The sequence below is a fragment of the Podarcis tiliguerta genome (genome assembly GCF_965153285.1).
Source record: "Podarcis tiliguerta genome assembly, chromosome: 5".
In the NCBI taxonomy this organism is placed as follows: domain Eukaryota; kingdom Metazoa; phylum Chordata; class Lepidosauria; order Squamata; family Lacertidae; genus Podarcis; species Podarcis tiliguerta.
Window position 1 is genome coordinate 94,448,197 of NC_139538.1, and position 26,509 is coordinate 94,474,705.

General features: G+C 43.4%; 1 protein-coding gene across 3 annotated transcripts; it reads right to left on the reverse strand.

The window, feature by feature from the left end:
• Positions 1-7,269: 7,269 nt before the first annotated feature.
• Positions 7,270-25,452, reverse strand: TTLL1 (TTL family tubulin polyglutamylase complex subunit L1). Of its 3 annotated transcripts, none has more exons than XM_083440875.1 (10): positions 25,202-25,452; positions 22,045-22,161; positions 20,479-20,687; positions 18,043-18,223; positions 17,219-17,353; positions 15,057-15,165; positions 14,105-14,248; positions 12,664-12,750; positions 10,513-10,676; positions 7,270-7,768 (listed from the first exon to the last, which is right to left on the reverse strand). In XM_083440875.1, exons 2-10 carry the CDS (start codon positions 22,155-22,157, stop codon positions 7,639-7,641), a joined length of 1,272 nt encoding a protein of 423 aa, XP_083297001.1. In that variant the 5' UTR covers positions 22,158-22,161; positions 25,202-25,452; the 3' UTR covers positions 7,270-7,638. The 3 variants fall into 3 exon arrangements, with proteins under 3 accessions (XP_083297001.1, XP_083297002.1, XP_083297003.1); XM_083440876.1 differs by lacking the exon at positions 25,202-25,452 and adding an exon at positions 24,006-24,058; XM_083440877.1 differs by lacking the exon at positions 25,202-25,452 and having other exon boundaries at positions 22,045-22,180.
• Positions 25,453-26,509: the final 1,057 nt, after the last annotated feature.

Consider the following 26,509-nt stretch of genomic DNA (forward strand, 5'->3'; position numbering starts at 1 on the left):
GCACGATGTCTCTTTTTTCAAGTTACATCTTCCATAGGTCAGTTTCATTTGTTTAGACATTAGGGTTACATTAGGAAGAAAAGGGGAGAAGAGGTGGAGGGGGCCATGGGGTTGGGGTTGGGAGGAGAGGTTTCTATTTTGCTTAATTTATGTGTGGGGTTTTGTGTCAGTGTCCTTTGTACAGGTTCTTTTTGCTATTTGCTTGCTTTCCTTTGGTGGTGAGAGAAATTGGGGTTGGCCTAGGGTGCGGTTGCTTGTTTGGGGTTGGCTGAGGTGTTTTTGAATCGGGTTAAGCCATATTGATTCGCATGCTGTTGGCGGTGTGGCATTTGCCCAATTTTTGGGGATACGTTTGGGGGAGAGAAAGGGTTAACCAGTAAGAAAGCTGTTTTTGTCGTTAGTTCAGTTAGTTCTTTTGGGGGGGGGGAGATAGAGGAGTCAGAGTGAGTTAGAGACAGGGACAAGACTGAGAGGGAATAGAGTGACAGCATTTGGAATATATTTCAAAACTTGTTTGTGTTTGAAATAAACTTTAATCTTCATTGTTAACTCTACCTGACTGAGACTCAATTCTTCACCGGGGAACCCTGGGGTTTCTTCCGCAAAATTGGTGTTAAGCGGAAGGATAAAGTAGTGGTGTACAGGTCAATAGTCCGTGAAACGACCGGGGTCTCTGTGCGAACGCCATAGGCGGGTTCTTGTCATTGTCTTGTTGGGCTGTGCATGTGATAAAGGGGAGCCATACCGGGGTGAAGGTATCTTATTCTATTTGTCCCTGTATCAGTTTCAGTTTATTGGTTAATTTTTCTAGTAGGGCTGTTTCCCATACTATTTGGTACCATTGGTCCATGCTTATTCCTGACAGGTCTCTCCAGTGTTTGGCTATGATGTTTCTGGTTGCTGAGAGTAGCCGGGTTATGAGTTCTTTTGTGATGTGAGTGGGCATTATTGTCTTGGAATATGTTTAGTAGGGCCAGTTCTGGGGTGGTTTCTAATACTTGCTTAGTTATTTTACACATTTCTTGTAATAATAATAACAATAATAATTTATTATTTATACCCCGCCCATCTGGCTGGGCCTCCCCAGCTACTCTGGGTGGCTTCCAACAAAACATTAAAATGCAGTAATCCATCAAACATTAAAAGCTTTCCTAAACAAGACTGCCTTCAGATGTCTTCTCAAAGTCTGGTAGTAGTTGTTATCTTTGACATCTGGTGGGAGGGCGTTCCACAGCTATTTGTTTTTCTTTTTGTCAATTATTTGCCTCAATTACATCTTTAATTAGGACCGTATGGTGCTACGGGCTGTTTGTCCATCCAGCTAAGCATCATCTGCACTGACTTGATGGCAGCTCTGCAGGGGTTTGGCCCAGAAGTCTTCTTCCTCAGCTCCATGAACCCTTTTCCTACTAGCTCTGGTATGAGAGGCACTGACTGCCAGAGGGGAATGGGAGCTCACAAAGCCCATTGTTTCAGCCATTTTGAATGGATTGATTGTCTTCTATTGTAAATGGTTGCAGGATTTGGCTTGGCAAAGGGTTTTGTAAACTAGTTCATAAATGGAAATACTAACCCACACAGGCCCCCTGGTGGGAAATGATGTTACTCTAAATGGGCATGGAAATACCTGTGCACCTTTTCTGTCATTCTTTGACTGTAATCGAGATTTAGCTGCTGTCTCTAGTTTCAAGGCAGGCATTTGCATTTGTGAACGCATCTTCTTTGCAGGAATGTAGCTATTCCTCGTTTGTAAAGATACCCAACCATTAGCCCAAATGACACAAAAATCTCTTGGTTTTGTAATTTTTATCTCTTCCTCAGTTTCCCACTCTTTTTTGCACCTTTTTATCATATGCTTCTCTTTAACCTCTGGACAAAACTGTGCATACTTCTGTTATATAAGATATAGATATATTCGTGTATATTTGCTAGTCCATTTCCCCCTTAACTACACACACAAACCAAATGATTGAATATGTTATGTTTTAGAAATTCAAATGCATGTGCAGTAGAGGCTGCAATTTTTATTCCCATTCAGAGTATGTATTATATTTCACAAAGAAGTTGCAAAATACATTTTGCCAAATACTTTTCTAGCCCTCTTTTTTGAGAATTGCTTAACTTTGTGCAGAGGTTGCTCAAGCTCTTCTGAAGCACACCAAAAGTCCACCAAGTCCCGCATCCTGTATCCCAACAGGGACCAGGTAGATGCTGCCAAAGAAGCAGGTAATCAAGGCAATCGCTCCCCCTCACTGTTTGGCCTCAGCTCTGAACATGGAGGCTTCAGTTAGCCGTCATGCTTACCAGTGGTTGACAGTCATATCCTCCCTGACTCATCCAGTCCACTTGTAGCATCATTGCCTGAGGTCAGTTGGGAAGCTGAGCAGAGAATGGCTGACATTCATTGCTGTGGGCGGAAATTCCTACGGATCAGTTTGTAGTAACCATGGGGAGGCTCATAACCAGATCTGCAAGGCATGCCTGCCTCTACCTCTTTGCTTGTCTCAATGGTGAACAGAGAAGTGGAGAATGAATGGAAGAACGTTGTCATGCCAGCCCTCCTTCACATCCCATTAATAACCAGGGCTGTTGTGGTGACTGGGGCTGATGGGAAATGCAGTCCAAAACATATGGAGGGCACCAGGTTAATGAAAGCTGCTGCATTGGTTGGCACAAGGAAAACTCGACTTGGGAAACTGATGTGTAGACTAGTAGTCAGGTTTAGCCTCCCATCCCAGTGAGTGAACATAGATCCATCAATACCCAACAACCCCCTCTCTAAGCAGTGTTCCTACACTGGCCCAAACTCCCACTACTGGGAGTTTAAACACACCATATGTTTAAAGCACAGAGCTCCCACCCTACCCCACCCCCAAATCCTGGAAACTCTAGTTTCCCCCTCACAGAGCTATAATTCTCAGCACCCTGAAGCTGAAGTCTTCCGGGCTCTTTGGGGGAAGCCATGTGCTTCATTTGTATGGGGTGTGTGCAGCCATACTCCTTTTTTAAGTATGCCATAACCCACAGTAGGGAGGCAAGGACAGTGTTGGAAGGGACCCTTGGGGTCATCTAGTTCAACCCTTTGCAATGCAGGAATCTCCACTAAAGCATCCATGGCAGATGGCCATCCAGCCTCTGCTTAAAAACAAGACTCCATCACCACCCACCTCCCAAGGGAGTCCATGCCACTGTCAAACAGCTCTTGGGATCAGAAAGTTCTCCCTGATGTTTAGTCGGAATCTCCTTCCTTGTAACTCGAATCCATTGGTTCTGGTCCTACCCTCCAGACCAGGAGAAAACAAGCTTGCTCCTTCTGCCATGTGACAGCCCTTAAGAAATTTGAAGGTGGCTCTCCTATCTCTTCCTTCAGAGACATACAGGTTACTGTGTGTTTCCCCCCCTTCAGTGTAGCTAGCAGCAACAGGGGAAAATACATAAGCTGTGAGGAAGCAAAGAAAAAGAGATCAGAAGATGCAGATCTTTCATATTTTGTCAATTTTGGACCTGAATAGAACTGGCTTCAAATAAAAATTCCCAGAACATGGATTGCTGATGTCCTCATCCTCCAGCCCCATGGAACAAGCAGCACCTGCCCCCCCCCCCAAAAAAGGGGTGTCAACTCACCTTGTCCCTTTGGGTCATGCGGTGATTAAGATTTTTAGTAGGCTGACGCTTTTAAAGCTTGTTCGGGACTGCTCGAACTGTAGTCGACAAGGATCCAAGATAGGATTGCATGTGGGACATGCCCAAACCACAAGGAGTTTGTGTCAGAGTGGGGGGACCCTGTCTCGTGTGCCATATTGTCCTTAACTATCAGCACTTTGTCACAACAAACAGGCAGCTTTAACTGTGTTGTTTGAGCTCTAGCTGTTATGTATTGAAGAACACATCCCTGGCCACCAGGAGTATCGTATATATAGTTTTCACTCAGGTCCACGTCAGTTACTTTAGGCGGGAAACCCTGGGTGGTTGTTGTTACAATGCTGACAGCCGGCTGCCTATAAAAGCAGGCCGGCTGAGCTGTTTGCTGTTCAGTTCCAGCTTACTATATAAAGAACCACTTGGATAAATCTCTGTGTCGTCTGCTTTGTCAACCCACTAAATAGTGGTGACGAGGATGGGATCGGATGGACGTCAGAGTACAGCCAGATTCTGACACTTACTGAGCTGAAACGCTGAGCGAAATCACTGAACAGTACCAATTCAGAGCTGACTGTACTGGCTAGACCACTGTGTTCCATCCATTGCCCACCAGGTCGGCATTGGAACCATGGCTTCACTTGTGCCTCTACCGCTGTTTGCCCCAGCCTCTGAATCATGGGACTCCTACCTCGCTTGGTTCGACTGCTACCTCCAAGCCAACGAGCTGACGGAAGTGTCAGAGGAGCGGAAGCAGGGCCTATTCCTCAGCCTCTGTGGGCCTGAGGTGTTCGAGACGGCCCAAGCATTGGTTGCACCTCTAACAGTCCAGGCAGCGCCGTGGGACACGATTCAAGAGAAGCTCCGCAACCACTACGCGCCAAAGCCGTCCAAGATTGCTGCCCACCATGCGCTCTACCACCGGAACCAGGCAGAGGGGGAGTCAATCAACAACTACACCGCCGCCCTCTTGACAGGCTGCAATGCACTGCGAGTTCCAAGACTTTGACGATGCCCTGATGGATCGAATCGTCTGCGGAGTCCAGGACATCCGTCTGCAACGGCGTCTCCTCGCCAAGCCAGACCTCACGCTGCAGAAGGCCATTGAGGCTGCGACCTCGGAAGCTGCTGAATGCTCTGCCCAGGAGATCCGCAAGACCAGCAGCCCGCGTCTTGCTAGGAAGCCAGTTCCAGTGCATCACGAAGAGGCCAGCAGTGACGAGGCATCCTCCAGTGAAGAGGATGACATGCACCAGACAAAGCAGGAGCGCAGGAAGTTCAAACAAAAGTCCAAGGGCCAATTGGAATGTGCCGGCTTTGTCAACCCACTACTTAATACTAGCCATCTGCTCTTTGCTCGCTGAATAATGTGTCCCAGCCGGTACCAGTCTTCACAATATGCCAGGGCTCAGCTATAGCCATGTAATATCACATGAGACACACTGGATCTCACAGCTCTGCTAGGTATAACAGCACCCTCCCCACAAAGCAGTTAAACTTTGGAGGAATGGGAACCTTTTACAAAGTATTTAAAAAAAACAACAGAATGAGTTGGACTCCTTGGCAGGTTTTGAATGAACATGCACAAATTTATTTGTTGACATAATAGATGGATAACTTATAGGTTTTTACATTCTCATAACATGCAGAGAACAATATATGCAAATAAATCAGAAAGAGGAACTGAGGGAAGGGAGGAAAATACAATTGTTGAAATAATTTGTTATGTGAAAATAATGAATAAAAACTTTTTTTATCTAAAAAAAGAACAATGCACTGCGCCGTGGGCGAGGGTGTGAACTGGGCAGCCCCCTGCTTTTCTGCCCAGTAGTACATATGGGGAAACTTTGCTTTCCTAGTATTTACAGCATCCATCTTGCGATTCCTCAGGAGGTTAAGTATCTGCGACAATGATAAAATGCTTCCGTTTACAACGGCATAATTCTTTCCAATATCTGGGCACACGGACATTTCCTGACAATGTGTGTTTGGGGAGATGGAGGAGGAAACACCTGCCTTTATGCATGACATCACGACCACGACATTCACAATTGGACTGCAAATGTAGTTAACAGCAGCTTTCTCCCAGCCAAGAAGTGGCTCAGAAATCCAGGGGGGGATTTCAAAGCAGGCTGCACAAAATAAACATTCTTAACCTTAAAGCTATTAATAGGCCTTTTTTAAATTAAAGCCACAACACAAAGGCGTTCCTCATTAATCCCATCTATCTTCCCCTTTCACACAAGTTATCTCCCATGCTGTTCAATGTCCCCAACATTACACAGATTCTTAGGCTTTGTTTGGTGCTTTGAATTGATTTTAAAGCAAGTCACTTTGAGTTACCTTATAAGAAACGACTAACAAATACAATAAATAATAGTAAAATAGAATGATGATAATATAAGCTCAATTGTCTGGAAGCTTGAAGTACCATTTGGCTTCTAAACTAGTTTGGTGCTCAGAAATCATGATTTGGTTCGATTTGGTCTGTATTGAGCCACAGTCTCACATCGGCTAACGCCGCAGGAGTTGTCTTTATTGTGTGTACGTGGGGTGCAAAAATTCACTACTTTGCTGCATCTCTTCCCATAGATGATGTCCTTTTTCCTGTCTCTCTCGGAGACCACCTTGGTAGGAAAATAGAAGAATCACTAAGGAGAGGTAACCAACCGGCCAAAGTCAGAAGGTAGCATCTAACAGTAGTGACAGCAGCATGTTTGTGACTTAAAAGAAGTGGCTACATACAATTGTGGTTTAGTGCACTGAAGTAGAGACATGTTTAAGTAGCAAAAATGGTAAGACTATTAAGAGTAGAATACAGCACCTCAGAGTAAAAATAAATGTTGATGTAGCAATTTGTGATGCTATCTGACAAACACACTGCAATGCACCAGTTTCTTAGTGTGCTTGCCAGATTAACAATTGGCGAATGAAACTTGAAACTCAACACTGACGTCGTTTCTGCCAATAACAGCCGTTACATCAAATTGTGCAGAAACGCATTGCTGTATCAGCATACAGCTTATAGATCCGTCTTTGCTATATATAGTCATGACAGCAGGCCTGTCACAATATCCCCAGTACACAAAGGCTTTATTAGGTTCCCCCACCCGTTCTACAAGCAGCTTTTAGAAGTGGAAACATGTTGTTTGAAAACAGGCATTTCGAACATGAACCATACTGATTTGGTGTTTTGGTGTATTTTGCAAATAAATAAATAAATAAATAAATAAATAAGTGTTTTCAGTAGTATACTCTTACAATTCTAGTAAAATATTAAGAAAAAAAGTCAGCTTTTCTCCCTACAAAATATGAATTTCAAGATGCATATTTTGTCCAATGTGGCACATGGGGGCACATCATGCTGTTGGCACCCACTGAGGTTTCCAGCCTCTGCTGATTTATTGAAATGACAGTTTGGGAGGGCTGGGGGGGGGGTTGTTGGGGGAGTGTTACCTGCCTTGAGTTCTATATTTATTTGTTGGCGTTATCCTTGTTTAGGAATTCTGAGCATCACCAGGCTTAGTTCTATGAAACAGGCATTTTGTAGTCCAAAACAAAACAAGTGCCTCTGAACCGAAAAGTATTGGGGACCCCTATGGTAGCAATGCGTGAGAAATCAACCACTTGTTTGCAAGACACAGTAATTTATTTCCCGGTAAAAAGCTCATTTCCAATTATATTAACTCATAGTATATATTAATACAACTATTTCATACAACATGCAACATAACAGTCCTGCAGTAAAACTGCAATGAACTGATTAATAACTGTTTATATACATGCTAATAAACCAATTTTGTCCAGTCCTTCAATGTACTTGTCACTGCCAGACAGAAAACTATTCTGTCCTCTTTGCGCAACATTACTTCCCCCATAAAAGCATTTTGCAAACAGGAAGGAGGTCATCCAAAATCTGAGCATCCATTTCAAGCAAACTTCCTACAAAAACCACAGCCCTGAATTTCAGGAAGCGTCAGTCTACACTTCATTCTGCAGCTACTTCCATGTAAGGGGCCCTGATTTTCCAGTGTCTCTGGCTCGAGGTCCCTTCAATCCAATGGACTGCCCTGAGCGACTTCTCAAATCACGATCTGAAACTTCACTTTGTGCCATCTCTTCATCGTATCTAAGGGAAAAAGAGAAAGTCAGTATTTTCCCATGGGATTCACAGGTGGGCTAAGCAATGATCAGAACAAAGTGGTACCGCTCTTCCTAGACTTTGCTACTACTATAATAATAATAATAATAATAATAATAATAATAATAATAAATTTTTTTATTTATATCCCGCCCTCCCCAGCCAAAGCCGGGCTCAGGGCGGCTAACAACACTAAAATAGTGCAACATTATAAAACATTATAAAATTAATTAAAATCAAAATTGATGGCAACCATAAACTAAAGTTTTGTAAAGATTGCCAAAGGAGGGAGTCAGGCTGCACCCTGACCAAAGGCCTGGTGGAACAGCTCTGTCTTGCAGGCCCTGCGGAAAGATGTCAAGTCCTGAGGGGCCTTTGTCTCTTGTGACAGAGCCTTCCACCAGGTTGGAGCCGCAGCCGAAAAAGCCCTGGCTCTAGTTGAGGCCAGCCTAACCTCTCTGTGGCCTGGGACCTTCAGGGTGTTTTTATTTGAGGACCGTAAGTTCCTCTGTGGGGCATACCAGGAGAGGCGGTCCCGTAGGTACGAGGGTCCTAGGCCGTATAGGGCTTTGAAGGTTAAAACCAGCACCTTAAACCTGATCCTGTACTCCACCGGGAGCCAGTGCAGCTGGTAGAGCACCGGGTGAATGTGATCTCGCAGCGAAGACTATCTCCCTATTATTATTATTATTATTATTATTATTATTATTATTATTCCACCCACATTATCAGGATGGTTCATAACACAAAAATACATGATAAAAATGAGAACAAAAAACCAACCAACCAATAACCCCCTTCCCCCAACCCCATGCATATTGAAAGCATGTGAAGGAGAACACTTCTGGTTCTTCTGCATGCAGAAAACCTGTGTGGGGAAGATATTTTATATATAAAGGTAAAGGTACTCCTGACAGTTAGGTCCAGTCACGGATGACTCTGGGGTTGCGGTGCTGATCTCGCTCTATAGGCCAAGGAAGCTGGCATTTGTCCACAGACAGCTTCCGGGTCATGTGGCCAGCATGACTAACACCATTTACCTTTCCCCTGGAGCGGTACCTATTTATCTACTTGCAGCTGGATGTGCTTTCAAACTGCTAGGTTGGCAGGAGCTGGGACCGAGCAACGGAAGCTCACCCTGTCGCGGGGATTCGAACTGCTGACCTTCTGATCGGCAAGCCAAGAGGCTCTGTGGGTAACCACAGTGCCACCCGCGTCCCTATTTCATATATACACACACACAATCTCCACTTCTTGTGTGTAGTCTACAGTGATACAAGCCACTAAAGTTTAGGAAGAGCTATGAAGGTAAACGGTGTTTCCGTGCGCTGCTCTGGTTCGCCAGAAGCGGCTTAGTCATGCTGGCCACATGACCCGGAAGTTCTACACCGGCTGCTTTGGCCAATAAAGCGAGATGAGCAGCGCAAACCCAGAGTCGGTCAGGACTGGACCTAATGGTCAGGGGTCCCTTTACCATTATACCACCATTCTACTGCTGATTACGTACTTTGGCTATACACACACACAATCTCCACTTCTTGTGTGTAGTCTACAGTGATACAAACCACTGAAGTTTAAGAAGAACTATACCACCATTATACTGCTGATTATGTACTTCAGCTCTATCACAGGACAGAAGATAAGAATAAGAACTTGTTATTTTAAACTGAAAGCTTCATGTTAATGTTTACTTCTGTGTATGTCCTGTCAATACAGACAACTGCACTATTTCTTCCAGGGATGTGCATCACTCCCGTCTAAAGCCTCAGCTGCCATTTACTATGTAAGTACTTTCCATTTTGCTTCAAGATTAATGGCATAAATGACAGACGGTGACGTCACTCAAGTGAAACAAATGGCTCATCTAGAAGAACCTTAAAACTTTTAACAGCAACAAACCTCAGAGCTACTGCACATTTATAACTTGCCACAGCAATCTGCAACATTCTGAAATACAGTGGTACCTCGGGTTAAGTACTTAATTCGTTCCGGAGGTCCGTTCTTAACCTGAAACTGTTCTTAACCTGAAGCACCACTTTAGCTAATGGGGCCTCCTGCTGCCGCCGCGCTGCCAGAGCCCAATTTCTGTTCTCATCCTAAAGCACTATTTCTGGGTTAGCGGAGTCTGTAACCTGAAGCGTATGTAACCTGAAGCGTATGTAACCTGAGGTACCACTGTACTTAATAATGTGATTATCTGGTGAATAATGGCTGTTATTTCAACAGCTATTCACAGAAGGATGCAAGTGTAACAGACATATTTAACCAGATATAATGAAGAAAAATTGTGTGGTACAGTACAGAAGTCAAGGGCGCACGGCTGGAATCAGGAATGGCTAAGTCACCTGGCACTCTAAGTAAGACTCAATTCAGGCGATCTTAGTGTTTGAGGCATAAGTATTTCACGGGACTATTTTTTCTACCATAAAATGGGTCTTTCTGCAGTGGAGATCCCTGTGGATTGCTTTGGGAAGTATTTAATAAAAATACTAAGTCTACAGACCTTGTGAACCATTGCGTTTTTATGCATTATGGATTTGTCATGGTCTGAAATTGCTCAGAAATGTTTTCTAAGAAGTCATTCATAAAAGAAATAAGTAATAATGTGCCATCTGAGTTTTTGCTGAGTTAACACCAAGACTAGGTTACACTCAGATACTAGTCAAAAGGCAGCCCTAAAGCATCTACTTGCAGAGGTTCAGACAATTGCTTTATCTATGATTAATACTTACAAAATCTCATAATGTCCAAGGGCTTCTTTGGGGGGAGATTTATTCCATTTACAGTCTGGAATTTCCCCGTTAGGGACAGCAATGTTAAGGGTGTCATTAATAAGATTGTATTTGAGGATACGATCATTGGCAGTACTGGAAGTAAGAGATGGAGAAGCGTTGACCTATGAAGTGCACACAGGAGGGAGAAAAATAGATAGTTCACATCCACCAATTCTTCCACAAACAGAAATACGATTAATGAAATTATCAACAGCAGCTCAGGGTCATTCCATATCAAGTTACCCAATTTTTTATGACTTTTTTACCTCATATCGGCTAATTTTCTTAACATTTTGAACACTTGTTGAATGATCAGAACTAAGTTTAAATCTAAAACTTTACTTTTTTATCTCATCCCATTTTTGAGTTGTGTTGGTTTGAAATTTTAAAAAACTGACATTTGTGGCCTTGCCAGACTAAACAAAAATCTTAAAAGCTCAGCTCAGAATTGAGATATTTCCAAACTAAAAATACCAATGTCTTCAGAACTTCATGGGCTTTAATTTGATATGGCACATGATGGATTTACTTTAAATTTTAAAGTTACATAATTTAAAAAATGGTTGAAGTGATAAAAAATTATTAGGAATTAAAAATTCCAAAAATGTATTATTTCATATTTCTAAGCGCGTCCTGCAAAATTGGGATCTGACTAGGATCACATTTAAAAATATATATTTTGTACATATTTGTTGGCCCTATTGGTTCTATTTAGGATAAATGGGTTTTCCTGGAGTAAAATGTAACTGAATAAACAAGACTTCAAATGATAGGATCAGTTACTTCAGGCATTTCTTCAAAAAGCTATTCAATTAAAGGGTATCTGAAAAGCTAGTCAGGCTTTTCTTTTTAAACAGTGTTCCAAGGCGGTTTCAAAACGAGAACACAAAATACGGAATAAAACAAGAACAAAACCAAAAGGCCACAGAAGGTCCAATAGGCAAAGGCCTGGTTACAGAGGAAGGTTTTCGCCTGGTGCCTAAAGACAGGCAATGAAAGCCAGGCAAGAGCCTTCCACAAACTCCCATTTCCATCAGACTCAGCGCCCGCATGGCCAAGGGACAAAGAACGATGGGACTTCTAGCTCAGCAACAACGGGAGGGCCAAAGGTTCCCTTCCCATCATCTAACAAGGCTTTTCTGCAGAGTTGTAGATCTCGAAACGCGCCCCTGATTTTCATGAATTGAGACAGCCAAGTTTGTGACATTTTACCAGGTGCTATGATGCCGTAGTTTGGTCACCATAGTTGCCCTGGCTTCATTTCCCACTTCCTCTATGGCAGGAGCCAGCAGAGCCCGGGTCCCAGCTCTGGGGCTCAGCATCCACTATGCCCCATATAAGGAGGCAGCAAGGCTTCTCTGTGAGGAGGGGCATAGCTGAGTGGCCGATTCCTGGGATCTCTGATGAGAAGTGATCTCCAGAAACAGCGCTGGGAAATATCAGCGTTGAAGGCCCTAGGGAGCAACAGCTACGGCAGACAGTGATGTACTAGATGTACTGTCAGGGAACTGCCATCGGAGCTAGAGGCGGAGAGAAGGCTCCAGAGGGATGCCGGAGAGGGTCCCAGTAGGGAGAGAGGCAGCCCATCCGCTGGGGAAGGAAATCAGCGTAACACCAGTGGAGAAGGGGGGCAGATGGGGGAATCGGAGAGGTGGCTCCAGGACTCCTCACCGGAGACCAGCGGAGAGAGTACGGGTACTCCGGTGTCCACACCCTCCCTGTGCAGAAGACTTCCGCGCAGGGAGAGTAGGAGGAGACTGGGCGTCAAACAGCTTTTATGCTGGAAGAGGTTCAAGAAACGCCCACTGACGGATTCTGCCAGCGACTGAGACAGCCACGAGACTTGAGGCTGTCCAGACAGAAAGGGTTCAACCAGGTAACCTAGCCAGGAGTGGCGGCAACTTACGCACGAGCAACCCCTAGAACCATTACATGGACCAACGGCCAGGATTCATTGTAAGACACCTTTTTATGAGTAGTATTCCTCAAAAGCAAAGATTTCCCCATTCAGAGTCTGGAGAAGGAGAATCCTTTAGGAGCCAATGGCAGGACCCTTTTTCCACACTGCTTTTCAAAGGAAATCTGCAACGTCAAGATAACTCCGCTTACCTCAATAAGCCATGGCTTTAGCTTGTCATCAATGATGATGTCATATCCGTAACATTCAAAGCAGTGTTTATCATTGTTCATTACAGGCTGAAGGAGTTGAAAAAGGACATGAGAGCAGAAATGAACATCGGTACAATTTTACTAGCTACGGAGTCTGACTAAGACTCCTGAAATAAATATGCAAGGCATTTCAGTTACATGCTCCCTATTTTGCTAGGCTGCTGTCAGCTGTGGGATGCCCTCAATAAATGGTACAAGCAATCATATTGTGGGCTGGGAAAGGGGGTCCAAAAAGTTTGACAGGCTACTGCTTGTTATTGCCACCAACCCAGCTGCTCTCCACCCATAAAGGACTCAAAGGAAGGTGTTGGGCATCATCCTGCTTTGAAGAACCCCCAAAGCTCAAGAGATCCTGTCGAAGTCTTGCTTTGAAGGGGGTGGTTGCCAGGCTCAAGGATGCAGCTGCCACGTGATCGTATTCCTCAGCCTGGTGATGAGAACCAAGTAATACTTCTTTAAAAAGTATTTTTCAATCATACAAAAATTATCTAGTTCTGAGGGCATGCTATTGTCCCCTGATCAAAATACTCATGCATTAGTGGGTGACACAACTACCCTCACACAGATACGCATGCCAGCCTTGGCAAAAAGGTAACATTTATAGAAACCCTAAATGACTGTGACCAGAGGGATGGCAACCCTGCACTTAATCTTAAGTGGCACCCAAGCCCAAGTATGAGATGTAAAGTGTTGCTGGACTGAAAGGAAGGAGTGACCATAGGACTATTAAGTGTAAGTGGCCACTTGCCAAGAAAATCCAACATAGGAACATTTGAATTCAAAAGAGGAAACTTCCCCAAAAAAGAGGGAATGGAGAAACTTCCCAAGAGGAAAGGTTTCCGCATATAGAGCCTTTTAGTTTAGAAAAAAAGGCAAATAAGAGGCGACAGGATACAAATGTCACGGCACACAGAAAGGGGATAAATTAAAGTCTTCCTCGTAACACAGGAGAAACTATGGGATTTGCTCCTACAATGGAAAATGATGGCCACCAACTTTGGTGGCATTAAAAGAGGTGTAGCCAAATTCACAGAAGACAAGGCTGTCGGTGTCCCCTAGCCAATGCTCAGAGGCAGCATGATTCAGAAAACCAGTTTCCGGAAAGTGGAGAACGCGGTTGCCATCAGGTCCTACCTGAAGGCTTGCCATGGGCATCTGGCTGGCTACTGTGAGAACAGGATACTGCACTAGACAGACCACTGGCCTGACCCAGCAGAGATACGCTTATGTTCTTATATAGTCCTTATTTGTACACAATGTGCGTACTGCCTGTTTAATAAACTCTGTGGCCTTTTTTTTAAAAGGACACCGAAAATATTCAAACCGGGAAGAGGAGAAGGAAGCATTATAAAACGTATTTTTCTTTTGTTTCTCTACTCACTGCAACGGCTTTCAGTGACTGCACAATTATCCAGTGAATTTCATCAAACAGCTTGTTGGTGACCTCTTTCCCACGAGTGCTTTCTAAATACAAGCGCAGATTGCTCACCGTCCATTTCCCACCATGGATGTGATTGTAATCATCCTGCAGAGGCAAGGCGTCAAATCAAAGAGTATAGATTTGAGATCAGCTGTAAACACACTCCCAACATTTTCCAAACAGTTCTTTGTTGATCTAATAGAGCAGGAGGTTCACAAGCCAGACTCTGAAGTAAGGACAGCAATACTGTTGTGAAAGAATAAAGGGAGCTGTCACAATGGTCTTCAATTAGGTTTTGTATGCAGGATAGCTAGTTGGAGAAGCAGAGACATTACCCCCATCAGCGCTGTGCATTTTAAACAGAATTGTACCACTTTAAACAGATCATTACCCATCCCCCAGCCCCGCTGCCACCACAAAAAGCCTGGGAAATGTACCGTATTTTTTGCTCTGTAAGACTCACTTTTTCCCTCCTAAAAAGTAAGGGGAAATGTGTGTGCGTCTTATGTAGCGAATGCAGGCTGCGCAGCCATCCCAGAAGCCAGAACAGCAAGAGGGATTGCTGCTTTCACTGCGCAGCGATCCCTCTTGCTGTTCTGGCTTCTGAGATTCAGAATATATTTTTTCTTGTTTTTCTCCTCCAAAAACTAGGTGCGTCTTGTGGTCTGGTGCGTCTTATAGAGCGAAAAATACGGTAGTTTGCTAAGGGTTTGAGAGTTGCTAGGAGAACCCTGTTCCCCCCAGAGGTAGAACTCCCAGGAATTAACACCACATACTCTAAGTCCACTAAACCAACAATGGGAAAGAGGTTGTAATCAAGGGACTGAGGAACTGTATTTTTATTACATGTTCAGTTTATAAATTTATTTAAAATAATTTAAATATACATTATACAAAAATGTTCCAACTTTACCCCGTGCTTCTGAATGGCAACATTGGTTAGATGCACAAACATGTTGTCTAATTCACTTGTACTTGGTGTGTATTTCACTGTGCAAAAGCGACAAAACCCAAGTTTATACCTGAAATGCAGAAAAGGGAGGGGGCAGGTTTTATTGTTCACCAATTTATTTATTTATTTTAACTTATAAACTGTCCTGGAAATATTGATATCAAAAGCTGGCCTATGCATTCTTAAAAAAATAAATGAATAAACTTCTTTTAATCCAATAAATGCATAATGGACACATTACAGCAACAGTTATTATGGCGAAAACAACTAAATACATCATAATGTCCTGAATACATTCTGGAAACAGCAGCTGCAGTCCTCATTGCATCCTGCACAATCACCTTGATTAGGATTTTACTGCTCAATTTCATAATGATGAATATCAATGTTATTAGGGAGGAATTGAATTTTTCTCAATGCTTTTTGCAATCCTGTTTATTTTTCTATTAGTGAATCAAAAAAAGCCAATGCAATTCTGGGCTGCATCAATAGGAGTATAGCATCTAGATCAAGGGAAGTAATAGTGCCACTGTATTCTGCTCTGGTCAGACCTCACCTGGAGTACTGTGTCCAGTTCTGGGCACCACAGTTCAAGAAGGACACTGACAAACTGGAACGTGTCCAGAGGAGGGCAACCAAAATGGTCAAAGGCCTGGAAACGATGCCTTATGAGGAACGGCTAAGGGAGCTGGGCATGTTTAGCCTGGAGAAGAGGAGGTTAAGGGGGGATATGATAGCCATGTTCAAATATATAAAAGGATGTCACATAGAGGAGGGAGAAAGGTTGTTTTCTGCTGCTCCAGAGAAGCGGACACGGAGCAATGGATGCAAACTACAAGAAAGAAGATTCCACCTAAACATTAGGAAGAACTTCCTGACAGTAAGAGCTGTTTGACAGTGGAATTTGCTGCCAAGGAGTGTGGTGGAGTCTCCTTCTTTGGAGGTCTTTAAGCAGAGGCTTGACAACCATATGTCAGGAGTGCTCTGATGGTGTTTCCTGCTTGGCAGGGGGTTGGACTCGATGGCCCTTGTGGTCTCTTCCAACTCTATGATTCTATGATTCTATGATTCTAAAATATTGTGTCCACTAAAGAGGAAGATTTAGAAGTTAACAAGGTACCAGGGCTGGATGATATTCATCCAAAAGTTCTTAAAGAATGCAGAATTCTGACTGCTGGTCTATTACAGGCTTCCTCAACCTCGGCCCTCCAGATGTTTTGAGACTACAATTCCCATCATCCTGCTAGCTAGGGATCATGGGAGTTATAGGCCAAAAACATCTGGAGGGCTGAGGTTGAGGAAACCTGGTCTATTACTTCCTGGATTCTTTCCGCACCCCAAAACCCCACAACAACCTGATGTTATGGCTCAACTGATTAGGAGACTGATTTTTAAAATACATATTAGGCAATCTAACTCCTACACCGGAATACATATCCAAACCATGATAGAGAATAAGAATGGTTTCTTCAAACTATGATTTCAGAAGTCGTTGAGATTCTCAACAAAATACAAAGATAATATTAAAAGCTAGATATGAGAAGATTAATTCCAAAAGGTTTAGACTAAAGCACTTCAAAAGTTTCTAAAGACATCTTGGCCAATATGGAACAAAGAAACAGAATCCAATGAAGGAAAGTGAAAGATTCAAGGCAATGCCAAATTGTACAAAAGTGTGAATTCCAGCAAAACCACCTTCATGCTGGGAGGAGACACGGAGGTTGCATCCAGACTTGCAGGGAGAAGATAACTGCAAACTGCCTGCCTTTGTGGGTGCAAATTTGTGTCAGTGCAAATCGGGTCAAACAAATTCTCCATACCGAAATTATGGGGGTTGGGGAAATAACAAACAAATGATCGGTTTCTTTATGATTTGCCCTGCTGGGATACATAAGACAATTTCTAGGTGGGGTTATTTTGGAGAATGTCATCTGACAAACTTAGCAGGGTTACTCAAAATCTCCCTTCCCCTCCAGCTTGCCAATATGCATAGGGAAATATAACAAGTTAAAATACAACTTCCTCACAACTCTGGATGAAAATTACCCTCCCTCACTTTTTATTTCCAGAGTGCCACTTCTCACCCTGAAACAGGGGCCTTGGTCAGAATATGGACAACTTACATGTAGCATCTCAGAGGACGGTAAGTAGACACTAAAACATACAGGCGAAGGTCGAATTTCTTCCCACCTATCAGTAGAGGATTGTTGATATACAGAGAAATCACATAAGCTTCTTTAGAGGACTGAGATATAAACCTAGGGAAACGTATATTTTATTATTTAAAATGTGCTAGTCGCATTCAACTGTTTGCTTTTATTTGTAAAACTAGCTCTAGAAAAGTAACAAAGGCAGTTTTCATTTTAGTGCTATATGCAGAACTGTTGAACAAGAAGAGCTGACAGATAGGACTGATTAAATCTTTCCGAGAAAAGAAAGAACTTCCCTAGACCGCAAGCATTTGAAAGGACGACCAATGTGCTGCTCACAGAGTGCTTCTTGCAGCTACGGGACACTTTGTAGGAAGAAGTTCCAAGGACTCATTAATGTAAATAAATGATTTAAATATAATAGCTTTTGTCTTAATCTGACTGGCAAAAAGTTTTGAGAATATTCTTAAAACTCTATCCACCACAGTTAATAGTCATTTGGAGCTTCCCAAAACAACTTCCACTTCCTTTAAAAAGGGCACTAAAATCATTCCATGCAATTACACCAAAGCAATCAGTGCCACAACTTACAATATTATAGGCCCCATCTTTTCTGTACACCTATTTCTAGATTCATTTTTATCTTACACACGTGAAGTGCCCTGTAATCTGTAATAACTGTTTGAAGTGCTTATGAATGACCTTCCAGCAAAATAAGAAAGTCACAAATTCAGACAAGCATGCTAGACTGCAACAAGGAGTTAAACAAGACCCCACCCCTTTTTGAAGAAACATACGTGGATGTTTTGCTGTCTCGAGACCATTTTTTAATTTGGGAAAGTTTGTTGATAAGGAATATTCCTTTCCCTTGAGCTTTTCCGCAGGGTTTCATAATCCAAGTACTGGAAGGGTTTTTCCGGAATTCTTCAACAAATAAATTGTAATCAGCTGGGAGCATAAAGGTGACAGGCACAAAGTCTAAAATGCACCAAGGAAAACCAAGACTTAATATAGCATAGTTTTATAGAGTGCCATTTAAGTACACAGGAGGGATGCGGGTGGCGCTGTGGGTTAAACCACACAGCCTAGGACTTGCCAATCAGAAGGTCAGCGGTTTGAATCCCTGCGACGGGGTGAGCTGCCAACCTAGCAGTTCGAAAGCACGTCAAAGTGCAAGCAAATAAACAGGTACTGCTCTGGCGGGAAGGTAAACAGCGTTTCTGTGCACTGCTCTGGTTCGTCAGAAGCGGCTTAGTAATGCTGGCCACATGACCCAGAAGCTGTACGCCGGCTCCCTCGGCCAGTAAAGCAAGATGAGCGCCGCAACCCCAGAGTCGGTCACGACTAGACCTAATGGTCAGGGGTCCCTTTACCTTTACCTTTAAGTACACAGTGCTTTGCAAAGAAATGGTCCCCAAAGGAATTTATCATCTAAAAATATTTAATACAGTATATACATCAACACATAAAACTAAAGGGGAAAACGCAGCCCTGTTCACATTCTATCCTAGTCTACGTTGTTTGTTAGTTAAGGTGATGGCAGTGACAGGGCTCATTCTCTCTCCAACACCTGCACTCCACGTTTAATACTAGAGTAGAAAGAAGCTTGGATAGTTTCGACCAGGCTTCCTCAACCTTGGCCCTCCAGATGTTTGAGACTACAATTCCCATCATCCCTGACCACTGGTCCTGCTAGCTAGGGATCATGGAAGTTGTAGGCCAAAAACATCTGGAGGGCCAAGGTTGAGGAAGCCTGGTTTAGACCAATTAACAGGTGACAGAGAAATAACTTTTTTGTTGTTCGCTATCTTAAGAGGATTATCATGAGTTGAAGAGTATCTGTAGAACTTCACTATCGAGAATTACTGAAAGTGTCTATCAACCTTAACTGATAGTAAGTATATTAAGAATGGACTTGCATTCTCTCAACTTAGAGTATAGTAATGCTAAAAGCATTATGGGAAAAGTCTGATTCTAGACGGCCAAATAAGGCTGTAAACCCAAGCATACATAATGGGAAGTCAATCCTATTGAAATCAACTGGGCTTATACCCAAGTCAACTTGGTTAGGATCAGACTGCAAGCTCGACAACTGATGGCCTCAACAAGGCCATGTCTGTTTTTTATACTCTTGGAAAGAGCAAGCATGATTTCAAACACCTGCTCCATTACCAGCCTCTCATAATCTTGGACAAATTACATCTTTTCTCACACTCTTGGAAAACTGTAGTAAGACTTGCAATAAGGCTGTGTTCAATATGACTGCTCTTTTAAATCTGCAAAAATATGCTTCAGAAACCTTGTCCGTGTGACGTTTTCAGAATCTCAGCTGATTCACGACTGACATGTGGCCTACTGAGCTAAGTACCGGCCTCAAAGCAACGTTATCTGAGCCCTCATGTCTCAGTTGTATTTTAACTGAGATGTGGTTCAAAAAATCACTGATGTTTTTATCTTAATGCTCTCTCATACACAATCTGGACAGGCAAAAAACCACTCTCAAGTTGCCTCTTTAGGGGATCTTTCATGAAAGAGATTTGTTCCTCAGACCCTCACACTGAAGATATCCTACTACCTAGTACCTGAGAAGATGTACTCTCCACAATTAAGAGCTTTTGAAGTGCTTACATTTCCCCTGAACTGTTCTGTATGTGGTCACTGACCTTGAGCAGAGCAAGACACACGGAGAGATGAGTAAGCTGCAGAATTCACTGGAAAACCACAGGCCTGGTTCAGACGCCACTTTAAGTCACAGTGTAAGATTCAGTATGGCTTAAAGGAAATGCATACTTTGTTTGTCCCTTCAGTCCACCAGCGAGAAATCAAACCAGAGGGTGGCTTGCCGTTATACAAACAGCATGTGCCGGTTCACACATGTTTCCCAACAAACTATTATGGTAAGCCAAGAGCAGACTTTGTCGCCTACCAAACCACAATGGTAAGCCAAGAACTAACCCCATCATGATTTGTTAGGAGACAAACAAACCACAAGGACTGCTTTCACAAAACAGCTAGCCCGCCTCTGATTTGTTTCCTCACCATCAGAAAGGAGGGAAGGAGAACGAACCATGGTCTTTTTGAGCAGCTGCACCAGACACCCTGCTCCACAGTAAGTTAAACAATGATGGCAAAGATCCAAATTTCTGAATATCTATTATATAATACATGCTACTGAGGCATGTCTTGTGTTTAAAATGCACATACAAATAGTAGAATTGGCCAAGACAACTCACCTAAGTAAAGGTATTTTCCATTTTCATCTTTCTCTGCAAGAGGGCTACCTTCTTTTTCTAATTCCTTCCTGTACCTCTTAATATTTTTGACCATTAAGTCCTTTCGGGTGAGCTCATAGTGATTTGGGAAATGGTTGACAATCTGGTCATCCGAGAGGCGGTAGCCAGTCTCCACGCTGAAAACATTTCGAATAGTTTGCACACTCATCCTGTGAAGAGAAAATTGTCACTGAGCTTCCACCAAAATACGCAAATCACAACCTGATAGGAATCAGGCTGGCCTTTGCATTAAATATGATCAGAAGAAAAAAATCATCAGACAACTTGAAGACATCTAATAAGAAATCTGCTTCACTCTTCTCACCACCTCTTCTCCAGAGAATTTCCAAAAGGCAGTCATTCTTGAAGGTGGAGCAGGCATTCTATAATTGTTGTTGTACCCTACAAATTATCTTGTTATTCTGCATTCCAAGCTCTGCTTTTCCCCAGGAATCATTACAACAGGAGGGGCTTCGCACGTACCTGCTGCCTCTCCAAATTATGGTATAAGTGGAGTGAGCAGAGAAAACTGCATGAATATAAACCACTGATGAACTGAACCCTAACAAGATGCTCTTCTCATACACAGGAATTAGATGACCATATATTTAAAAACACAAAAATATATACCATGATAACAAACAAAAAAATATTAAACCGCCCCCCCCACCAGGTTTGAAAGGCCAGATTGTTGAATTAGCCCAAGGCCTAGGAGAAGAGGAGTGTTTTGCCTAGTGCCTAAATATATGTAAGAATATATGCAGAATCCGAGACCAGGGAGAAGAGTCGATGGAAGAAGATTGGAAAAAATTTAAAGTATATTTACAGAAATACTGCAAAATTAATGAACGTTAGAAGAATATTGGAATGAAATTACAAGGTTTTAGCAGAAGTGTTATTAAGAATTATATGAATATTAATTGTTAATGGGATAAAGTGGAAAATTCAAAGTTAATATGTGTTAGGATAAATTACAGAACAAAAAAATGAAGAAGAGGGAAAGGAGCTGTTGAACCAGCAATTTGAACTAGAATACAAAAAAGGGAGGTGCGAGGAAGTCGAGGAAATAAGCAAATGAAAGATATAGATATAAAATATGGACGTGTGTTTAAATGTTTTTGTTTTCTTTATGTTGTATTGTTGTATTGTATTTTTTTATTGTTGATGTATTGTTTGTTGAATTTATGTATTGTTTTTTTTATTGTCTTTCTTTTCATAATTATAAAATATTCAATAAATATTATTTTTTAAAAAAATAATAAAATAAATATATGTAATGAAGGCACTAGGTGAACCTCCCCAGAGAGCATCCCACAAAAAGGGAGTCACCACAAAAAAGGCCCGCTCTCGTGTTGCTACCCTCCAGCCCTCTCATGGAGGGGGCACATGAAGAAGGGCCTCAGGTTCCAGGTTAATTTGTATTAGGAGGTACTGAGTTCAATGGGGCTTACTCCCAGATAAGTGTAATTATGTATGCAACATGTGCCACAACACACACACACACACACACACACACACACTGCTTACCAGTAAAAATTCCAGTCTTCATTTTCTGACACTTGGACCCATCCCCTCTTCTCAAAGTTGTTTATAAGCACAGATTTCTCTATGTCAGTAACCCATTTGACTTTTCCTGCCATTATCCTAAAAGTAAAAAAAAATGCATCTTAATTTATATGGGGAAAACTGATACAGTGGTACCTCGCAAGATGAATGCCTCGCCAGACAAAAGAGTTTTTTGTTTTTTGAGTTGCTTCGCAAGACGAATTTCCCTATGGGCTTGCTTCGCAAGACGAAAATGTCTTGCGCCTTTTTCTTAAAACCGTCAATGCATTCCTATGGGAAACCATCAATGCATTTGCTTCGCAAGACGAAAATTCACAAGACGAAAAAACTCGCAGAACGAATTAATTTCGTCTTGCGAGGCACCACTGTACAGGTGAATACAGGCAGTCCCTCATTTACGTGGGGGTTACGTTCCGAGGCACCACGTGCGTCGATGAAATCATGTATAACTGAAACCCATTGAAAAAGCCTGCAACAACCCACCCCTTTTCAGTGACGTTTCAGTGACATCTTTATGACATTTCCGGGTCACTTCCTGTTCAGAACGATGCACATATACATGGTCACATACATATTGAACACGCCTAAATGGGGGGCTGCCAGTATGTGAAATAATTTCCACAAATAAATAGCATTTAATGGGAAGAAAAGGAATAAAATATTAGAACATTTTAATCCAGCTATATTTAGCCCAGCAGGGATAGAACATGGCACTCACCAAGGCAGCCTTTTTAAAAAAGATATTTAATTTGCACTATAGCGCTTATTTATTAAAGTATGGCTGCCCAATTTCTCTCACAGCTTTTAAGGCATGTTTTGAGATTGAAAGTTTATTTGGTGAGGGGGAATTAGTAAAATGCTAGCGGCTGGAAAAGAAGAGGTGTTTTAATAATTTATTTTAAGTGGATGTCAGGGGTTCAGGAGCAGAGGCACAGGAAAGGGAGGAAATGGAGAGCGAGGGGGAGGAGTCCGAAGGAAATGTCAGCGATGACAGCGGTCCGAGCTCTCGGAGTCTTTCCAGCGAATCGGAAGATTCACAGAAAGAGGCTCCCATGGTCAGAGCAAGGGGGGTTCCCAGGGGGACACCCCAGGAAGAAGGGGCCAGGGGGGACTCAGAGAGCAGCAGTTGGAAATCAGGACCAGCGTCCACACCAGAGTGCAGCAGGGGGGAGGAGTCCCAGGCATCGGGATCAGGCAGCGCACGCACAGCGGGAGGACATGAGCCAGGATTGGCCACGCCTCCATCGGAGAGCGAGGAAACGGTCGAGAGGAAGGTTGAAGGCTGGGCGCGCGCGCCAAGTTCAAATGTACAGGAGGGCGGCGCAGTTGGCAGCCCGGATAGGGAGCCAGGTCCCAAAGCCCGCCGAAGAGAGCGGGAGGAGTCAGGGGGGTCTACGTCTGCGTCGGAAGAATCCAGGAAGGAAGGGACCCCGGGGGGTAGCAGGACCCAGAGGAGAAAGGAGAGACGGAAGAGGTGGAGTAAAGCTAGAGTCTTAAACTGGTGTACAGGAGGCGGAGATTCAGATGGAGCTTCGCCGGTCTAAACCCTAGACGTAGAGCTGGGGCGCTCCGGTTTGAAAATGGAAACTGTACTTCAATAAAGACTTTTGTACATTACTACCGGCTAGCGTTGGTCCTCTGTGAGCTGGGACCTGGAGCCAGCTCTGACAGTAGTGCTATAATCCTTTTTCATTTTTTAAAGTTTCACTCTATCAATGTTATAATAATAATAATAATAATAATAATAATAATAAATAGGCGACATGCATTCTGCACTAATTGAAAAAATTACAAAATTTAATGATGTGCCGACTGTGTGCCAAGTCACAAAAGATTCATCTACTCTTGTCAAAACTATACCCCTTGGAAGAAAGGAAGGAAGGAAGGAAGGAAGGAAGGAAGGAAGAATAACAGTTCCATACCTTCAGGGATTGTACTCCTCCATTTCCCCCCCTTCTAAATATGCCAGATTTCTGCAGCCTGAAAGAAGAATAAGCTCCAGAAGTTATAAAAGAACACTACTTCGATGATATGATGTGGATAGCCCCACACACATTCTACTCATGTAAAAACACGCTGATTCCCAGACCGTCCACGGGCCGGATTAAGAAGGCGATTGGGCTGCATCCAGCCCCCGTGCCTTAGGTTGCCTATCCCTGATCTGAGGAAATAGTTATGATTTTTTTCTCTTTTTTTTGTATTGTTGTATTATTATTTTTATTGTAACTGTAATGTATGTTTTGTTAAATTTATATTGTTTCTTTTTCTTTCTTTTTTTCTTTTTTCTGTAATTTCCAAACCTCTAATAAATATTTTTTTTAAAAAAGGAAATAGTTATGAAAGGGGGAAAAATAAGGATGGGACTAAAAGGAAAGCGGGAACTCTGAATACAAGGATGCAGCAGCCCCGTGCATTAAATGACAACTGTGCATCTGTAAACAGATACTAAGAGTCCTCTCACCAATATAATCCTTTTGATTAATAATAATAATTCTGCCACACACATTAAGCTGGCTGTGCACAAGTTTAAAGCGTGTACCTTATGGGCTTAGTAAAATAGTTTTTTAACAGTTCATGTTTAATTGAAATTTTGACTGGACTAGAGGACGCTTTGTGCCTCTTCCAACTTGGGCAGTTCGGAAGGGGCAGCTTTTCTTCCCTTTGCACGGCCACCTGCTCCTGCCAAATCACCCCCTGAATCATGCCCTGTCCCTCCTTTGGCACCTGGCTCCCCTGGGGGGCTTTTCTTTAGAAATGGGCTGCAGGGAACACCTGGGCAAGAAGCTGAGCTGGCTCCCTACCTGAGGGCTAAGAAGAACTTATTTGTGTATTGTTGCGATTAAAACGATCTATGATCCTGTTGCTGGAGGAGATCCATTAAAGAGCAACTGCACCCAAATGAATTGCTGTGCAAGGAAGACGGCTTCCATGCGGCGCCGGCGGCGGGGGGGGGGTGGCAATTTGAGGTGCCCCTCGGGGAAGCCCTGCTGGGAGGGGGCCGCCTGGCTTCCTTGGGCCCCAGGCCCCTCTCGGCCTCGGGGGCTCGACTAGATGCCCCCCTGGAGCCCTGCTCCCTTCTGCGCAAAGCCGCGGAGGGGCAGGGAGGGAAGCTCTTTACCTGCCCCAGAAGCGGAGGCGGCGCCGCCGGAGGCCTTTCCCGCCGCCGCCACGGGCCCGCCCAGGATCTTCCTCGCCCGGCGCCTCGGCCTTCTCTCCCCCGAGAAGCCGGCAGAGGCGGAGGAGGAGGAGGCCGGCGGGCCGCTCCCCTCAGAGCGCTTCGCCAGCCGCTGCCTGGTAACCGAGGGACGCCGGGGAAGGGAGGAGAAGGCGGCGGCCGAGAGGCGCCTGTCACTCCCCGCAGAGCGGAGGAGGAGGCGGCGGAGGCCGGCCCACCTCCCCATCATTGGACGATGGCTAGATAAAGGCGTAGCGCCTTAAGCGCCTTTCTCCTATATATACAGTATATATAGATATGACTGTTCTAGATCTTTCTTTTTTTAATAATATTTTATTAATATTTTCCATAATATCACAAAAGGAAAAAAGAAAAAGTACAAAAATAATAAAGAAAAACAATTAAAAGCAGTTCAATTTTTCATAACATATCTTGCGTTTGCTTGTTTCCCGGACCTCCCCACACCTCCCCTCTTTGTATTCCAGTTCAGTTTATTTATTCAGCAAATCCTTTCTCTCTTTACTTTATCCTTATCTTGATCTTAATATATTATACCTCTAAATTTTCACCTGTTAGCATTCCATTTTTACATATTCCTTCATACCGTTGTTACTAAAAATCCCTTAACCTCAATCCAACATCCTTCTAACATTCATTCATTTTATAATATTTCTGTAGATAGTCTTTAAATTTCTTCCAATCTTCTTCCACCAACTCTTCTCCCTGGTCTCGGATTCTGCCGGTCATTTCCGCCAATTCCATATAATCCATCACCTTCATCTGCCATTCTTCCAGAGTGGGTAGTTCTTGTGTCTTCCAATACTTCGCAATGATGACTGTTCTAGATCTGTCTATCTACCTCCCCCCCCCCCCCAGCAGCCCAGTGTCTTCTGCATCTAACATTTGTCATCATCATCATCTATTTATTTATTTATTCCCTGCCTTCCCCTGCCCCCTAAGCACGTCTTGAAGATATGCAAGGAGCCCCCCACCTCCCTGGCCCAAGTCCACTCCAGGGTCTCTGGGGTGCAATGTCTCTGCTCCACACTATTCTTGCATTCAGTTGTAGCAGAACCCCAAAGTAGCACAGGTGTAAGGTAAAGGTAAAGGACCCCCGGACGGGTGGGAAGGGCCTACGATGCTGACACATGCTAAACTTTCAGAGCTATGTAACTGATTAAAAAAAAATACACTTGCTTCAACATTGCAAAGTATATCCCCCCCCCCCCAAATAGGGAAATTAATTTATGT

What these genes read in the sequence shown, in the direction of transcription:
- TTLL1 (XM_083440875.1), bottom strand. Translation starts at nt 22,157, where the DNA reads ATGGCAGGAAAAGTCAAATGGGTTACTGACATAGAGAAATCTGTGCTT. An exon ending in CGAGACAGCAAAACATCCAC is followed by an intron (nt 17,354 to 18,042) that starts GTATGTTTCTTC and finishes ACGTTTCCCTAG; the next exon opens with GTTTATATCTCAGTCCTCTA. An exon ending in TAAAGCCATGGCTTATTGAG is followed by an intron (nt 10,677 to 12,663) that starts GTAAGCGGAGTT and finishes TGCACTTCATAG; the next exon opens with GTCAACGCTTCTCCATCTCT.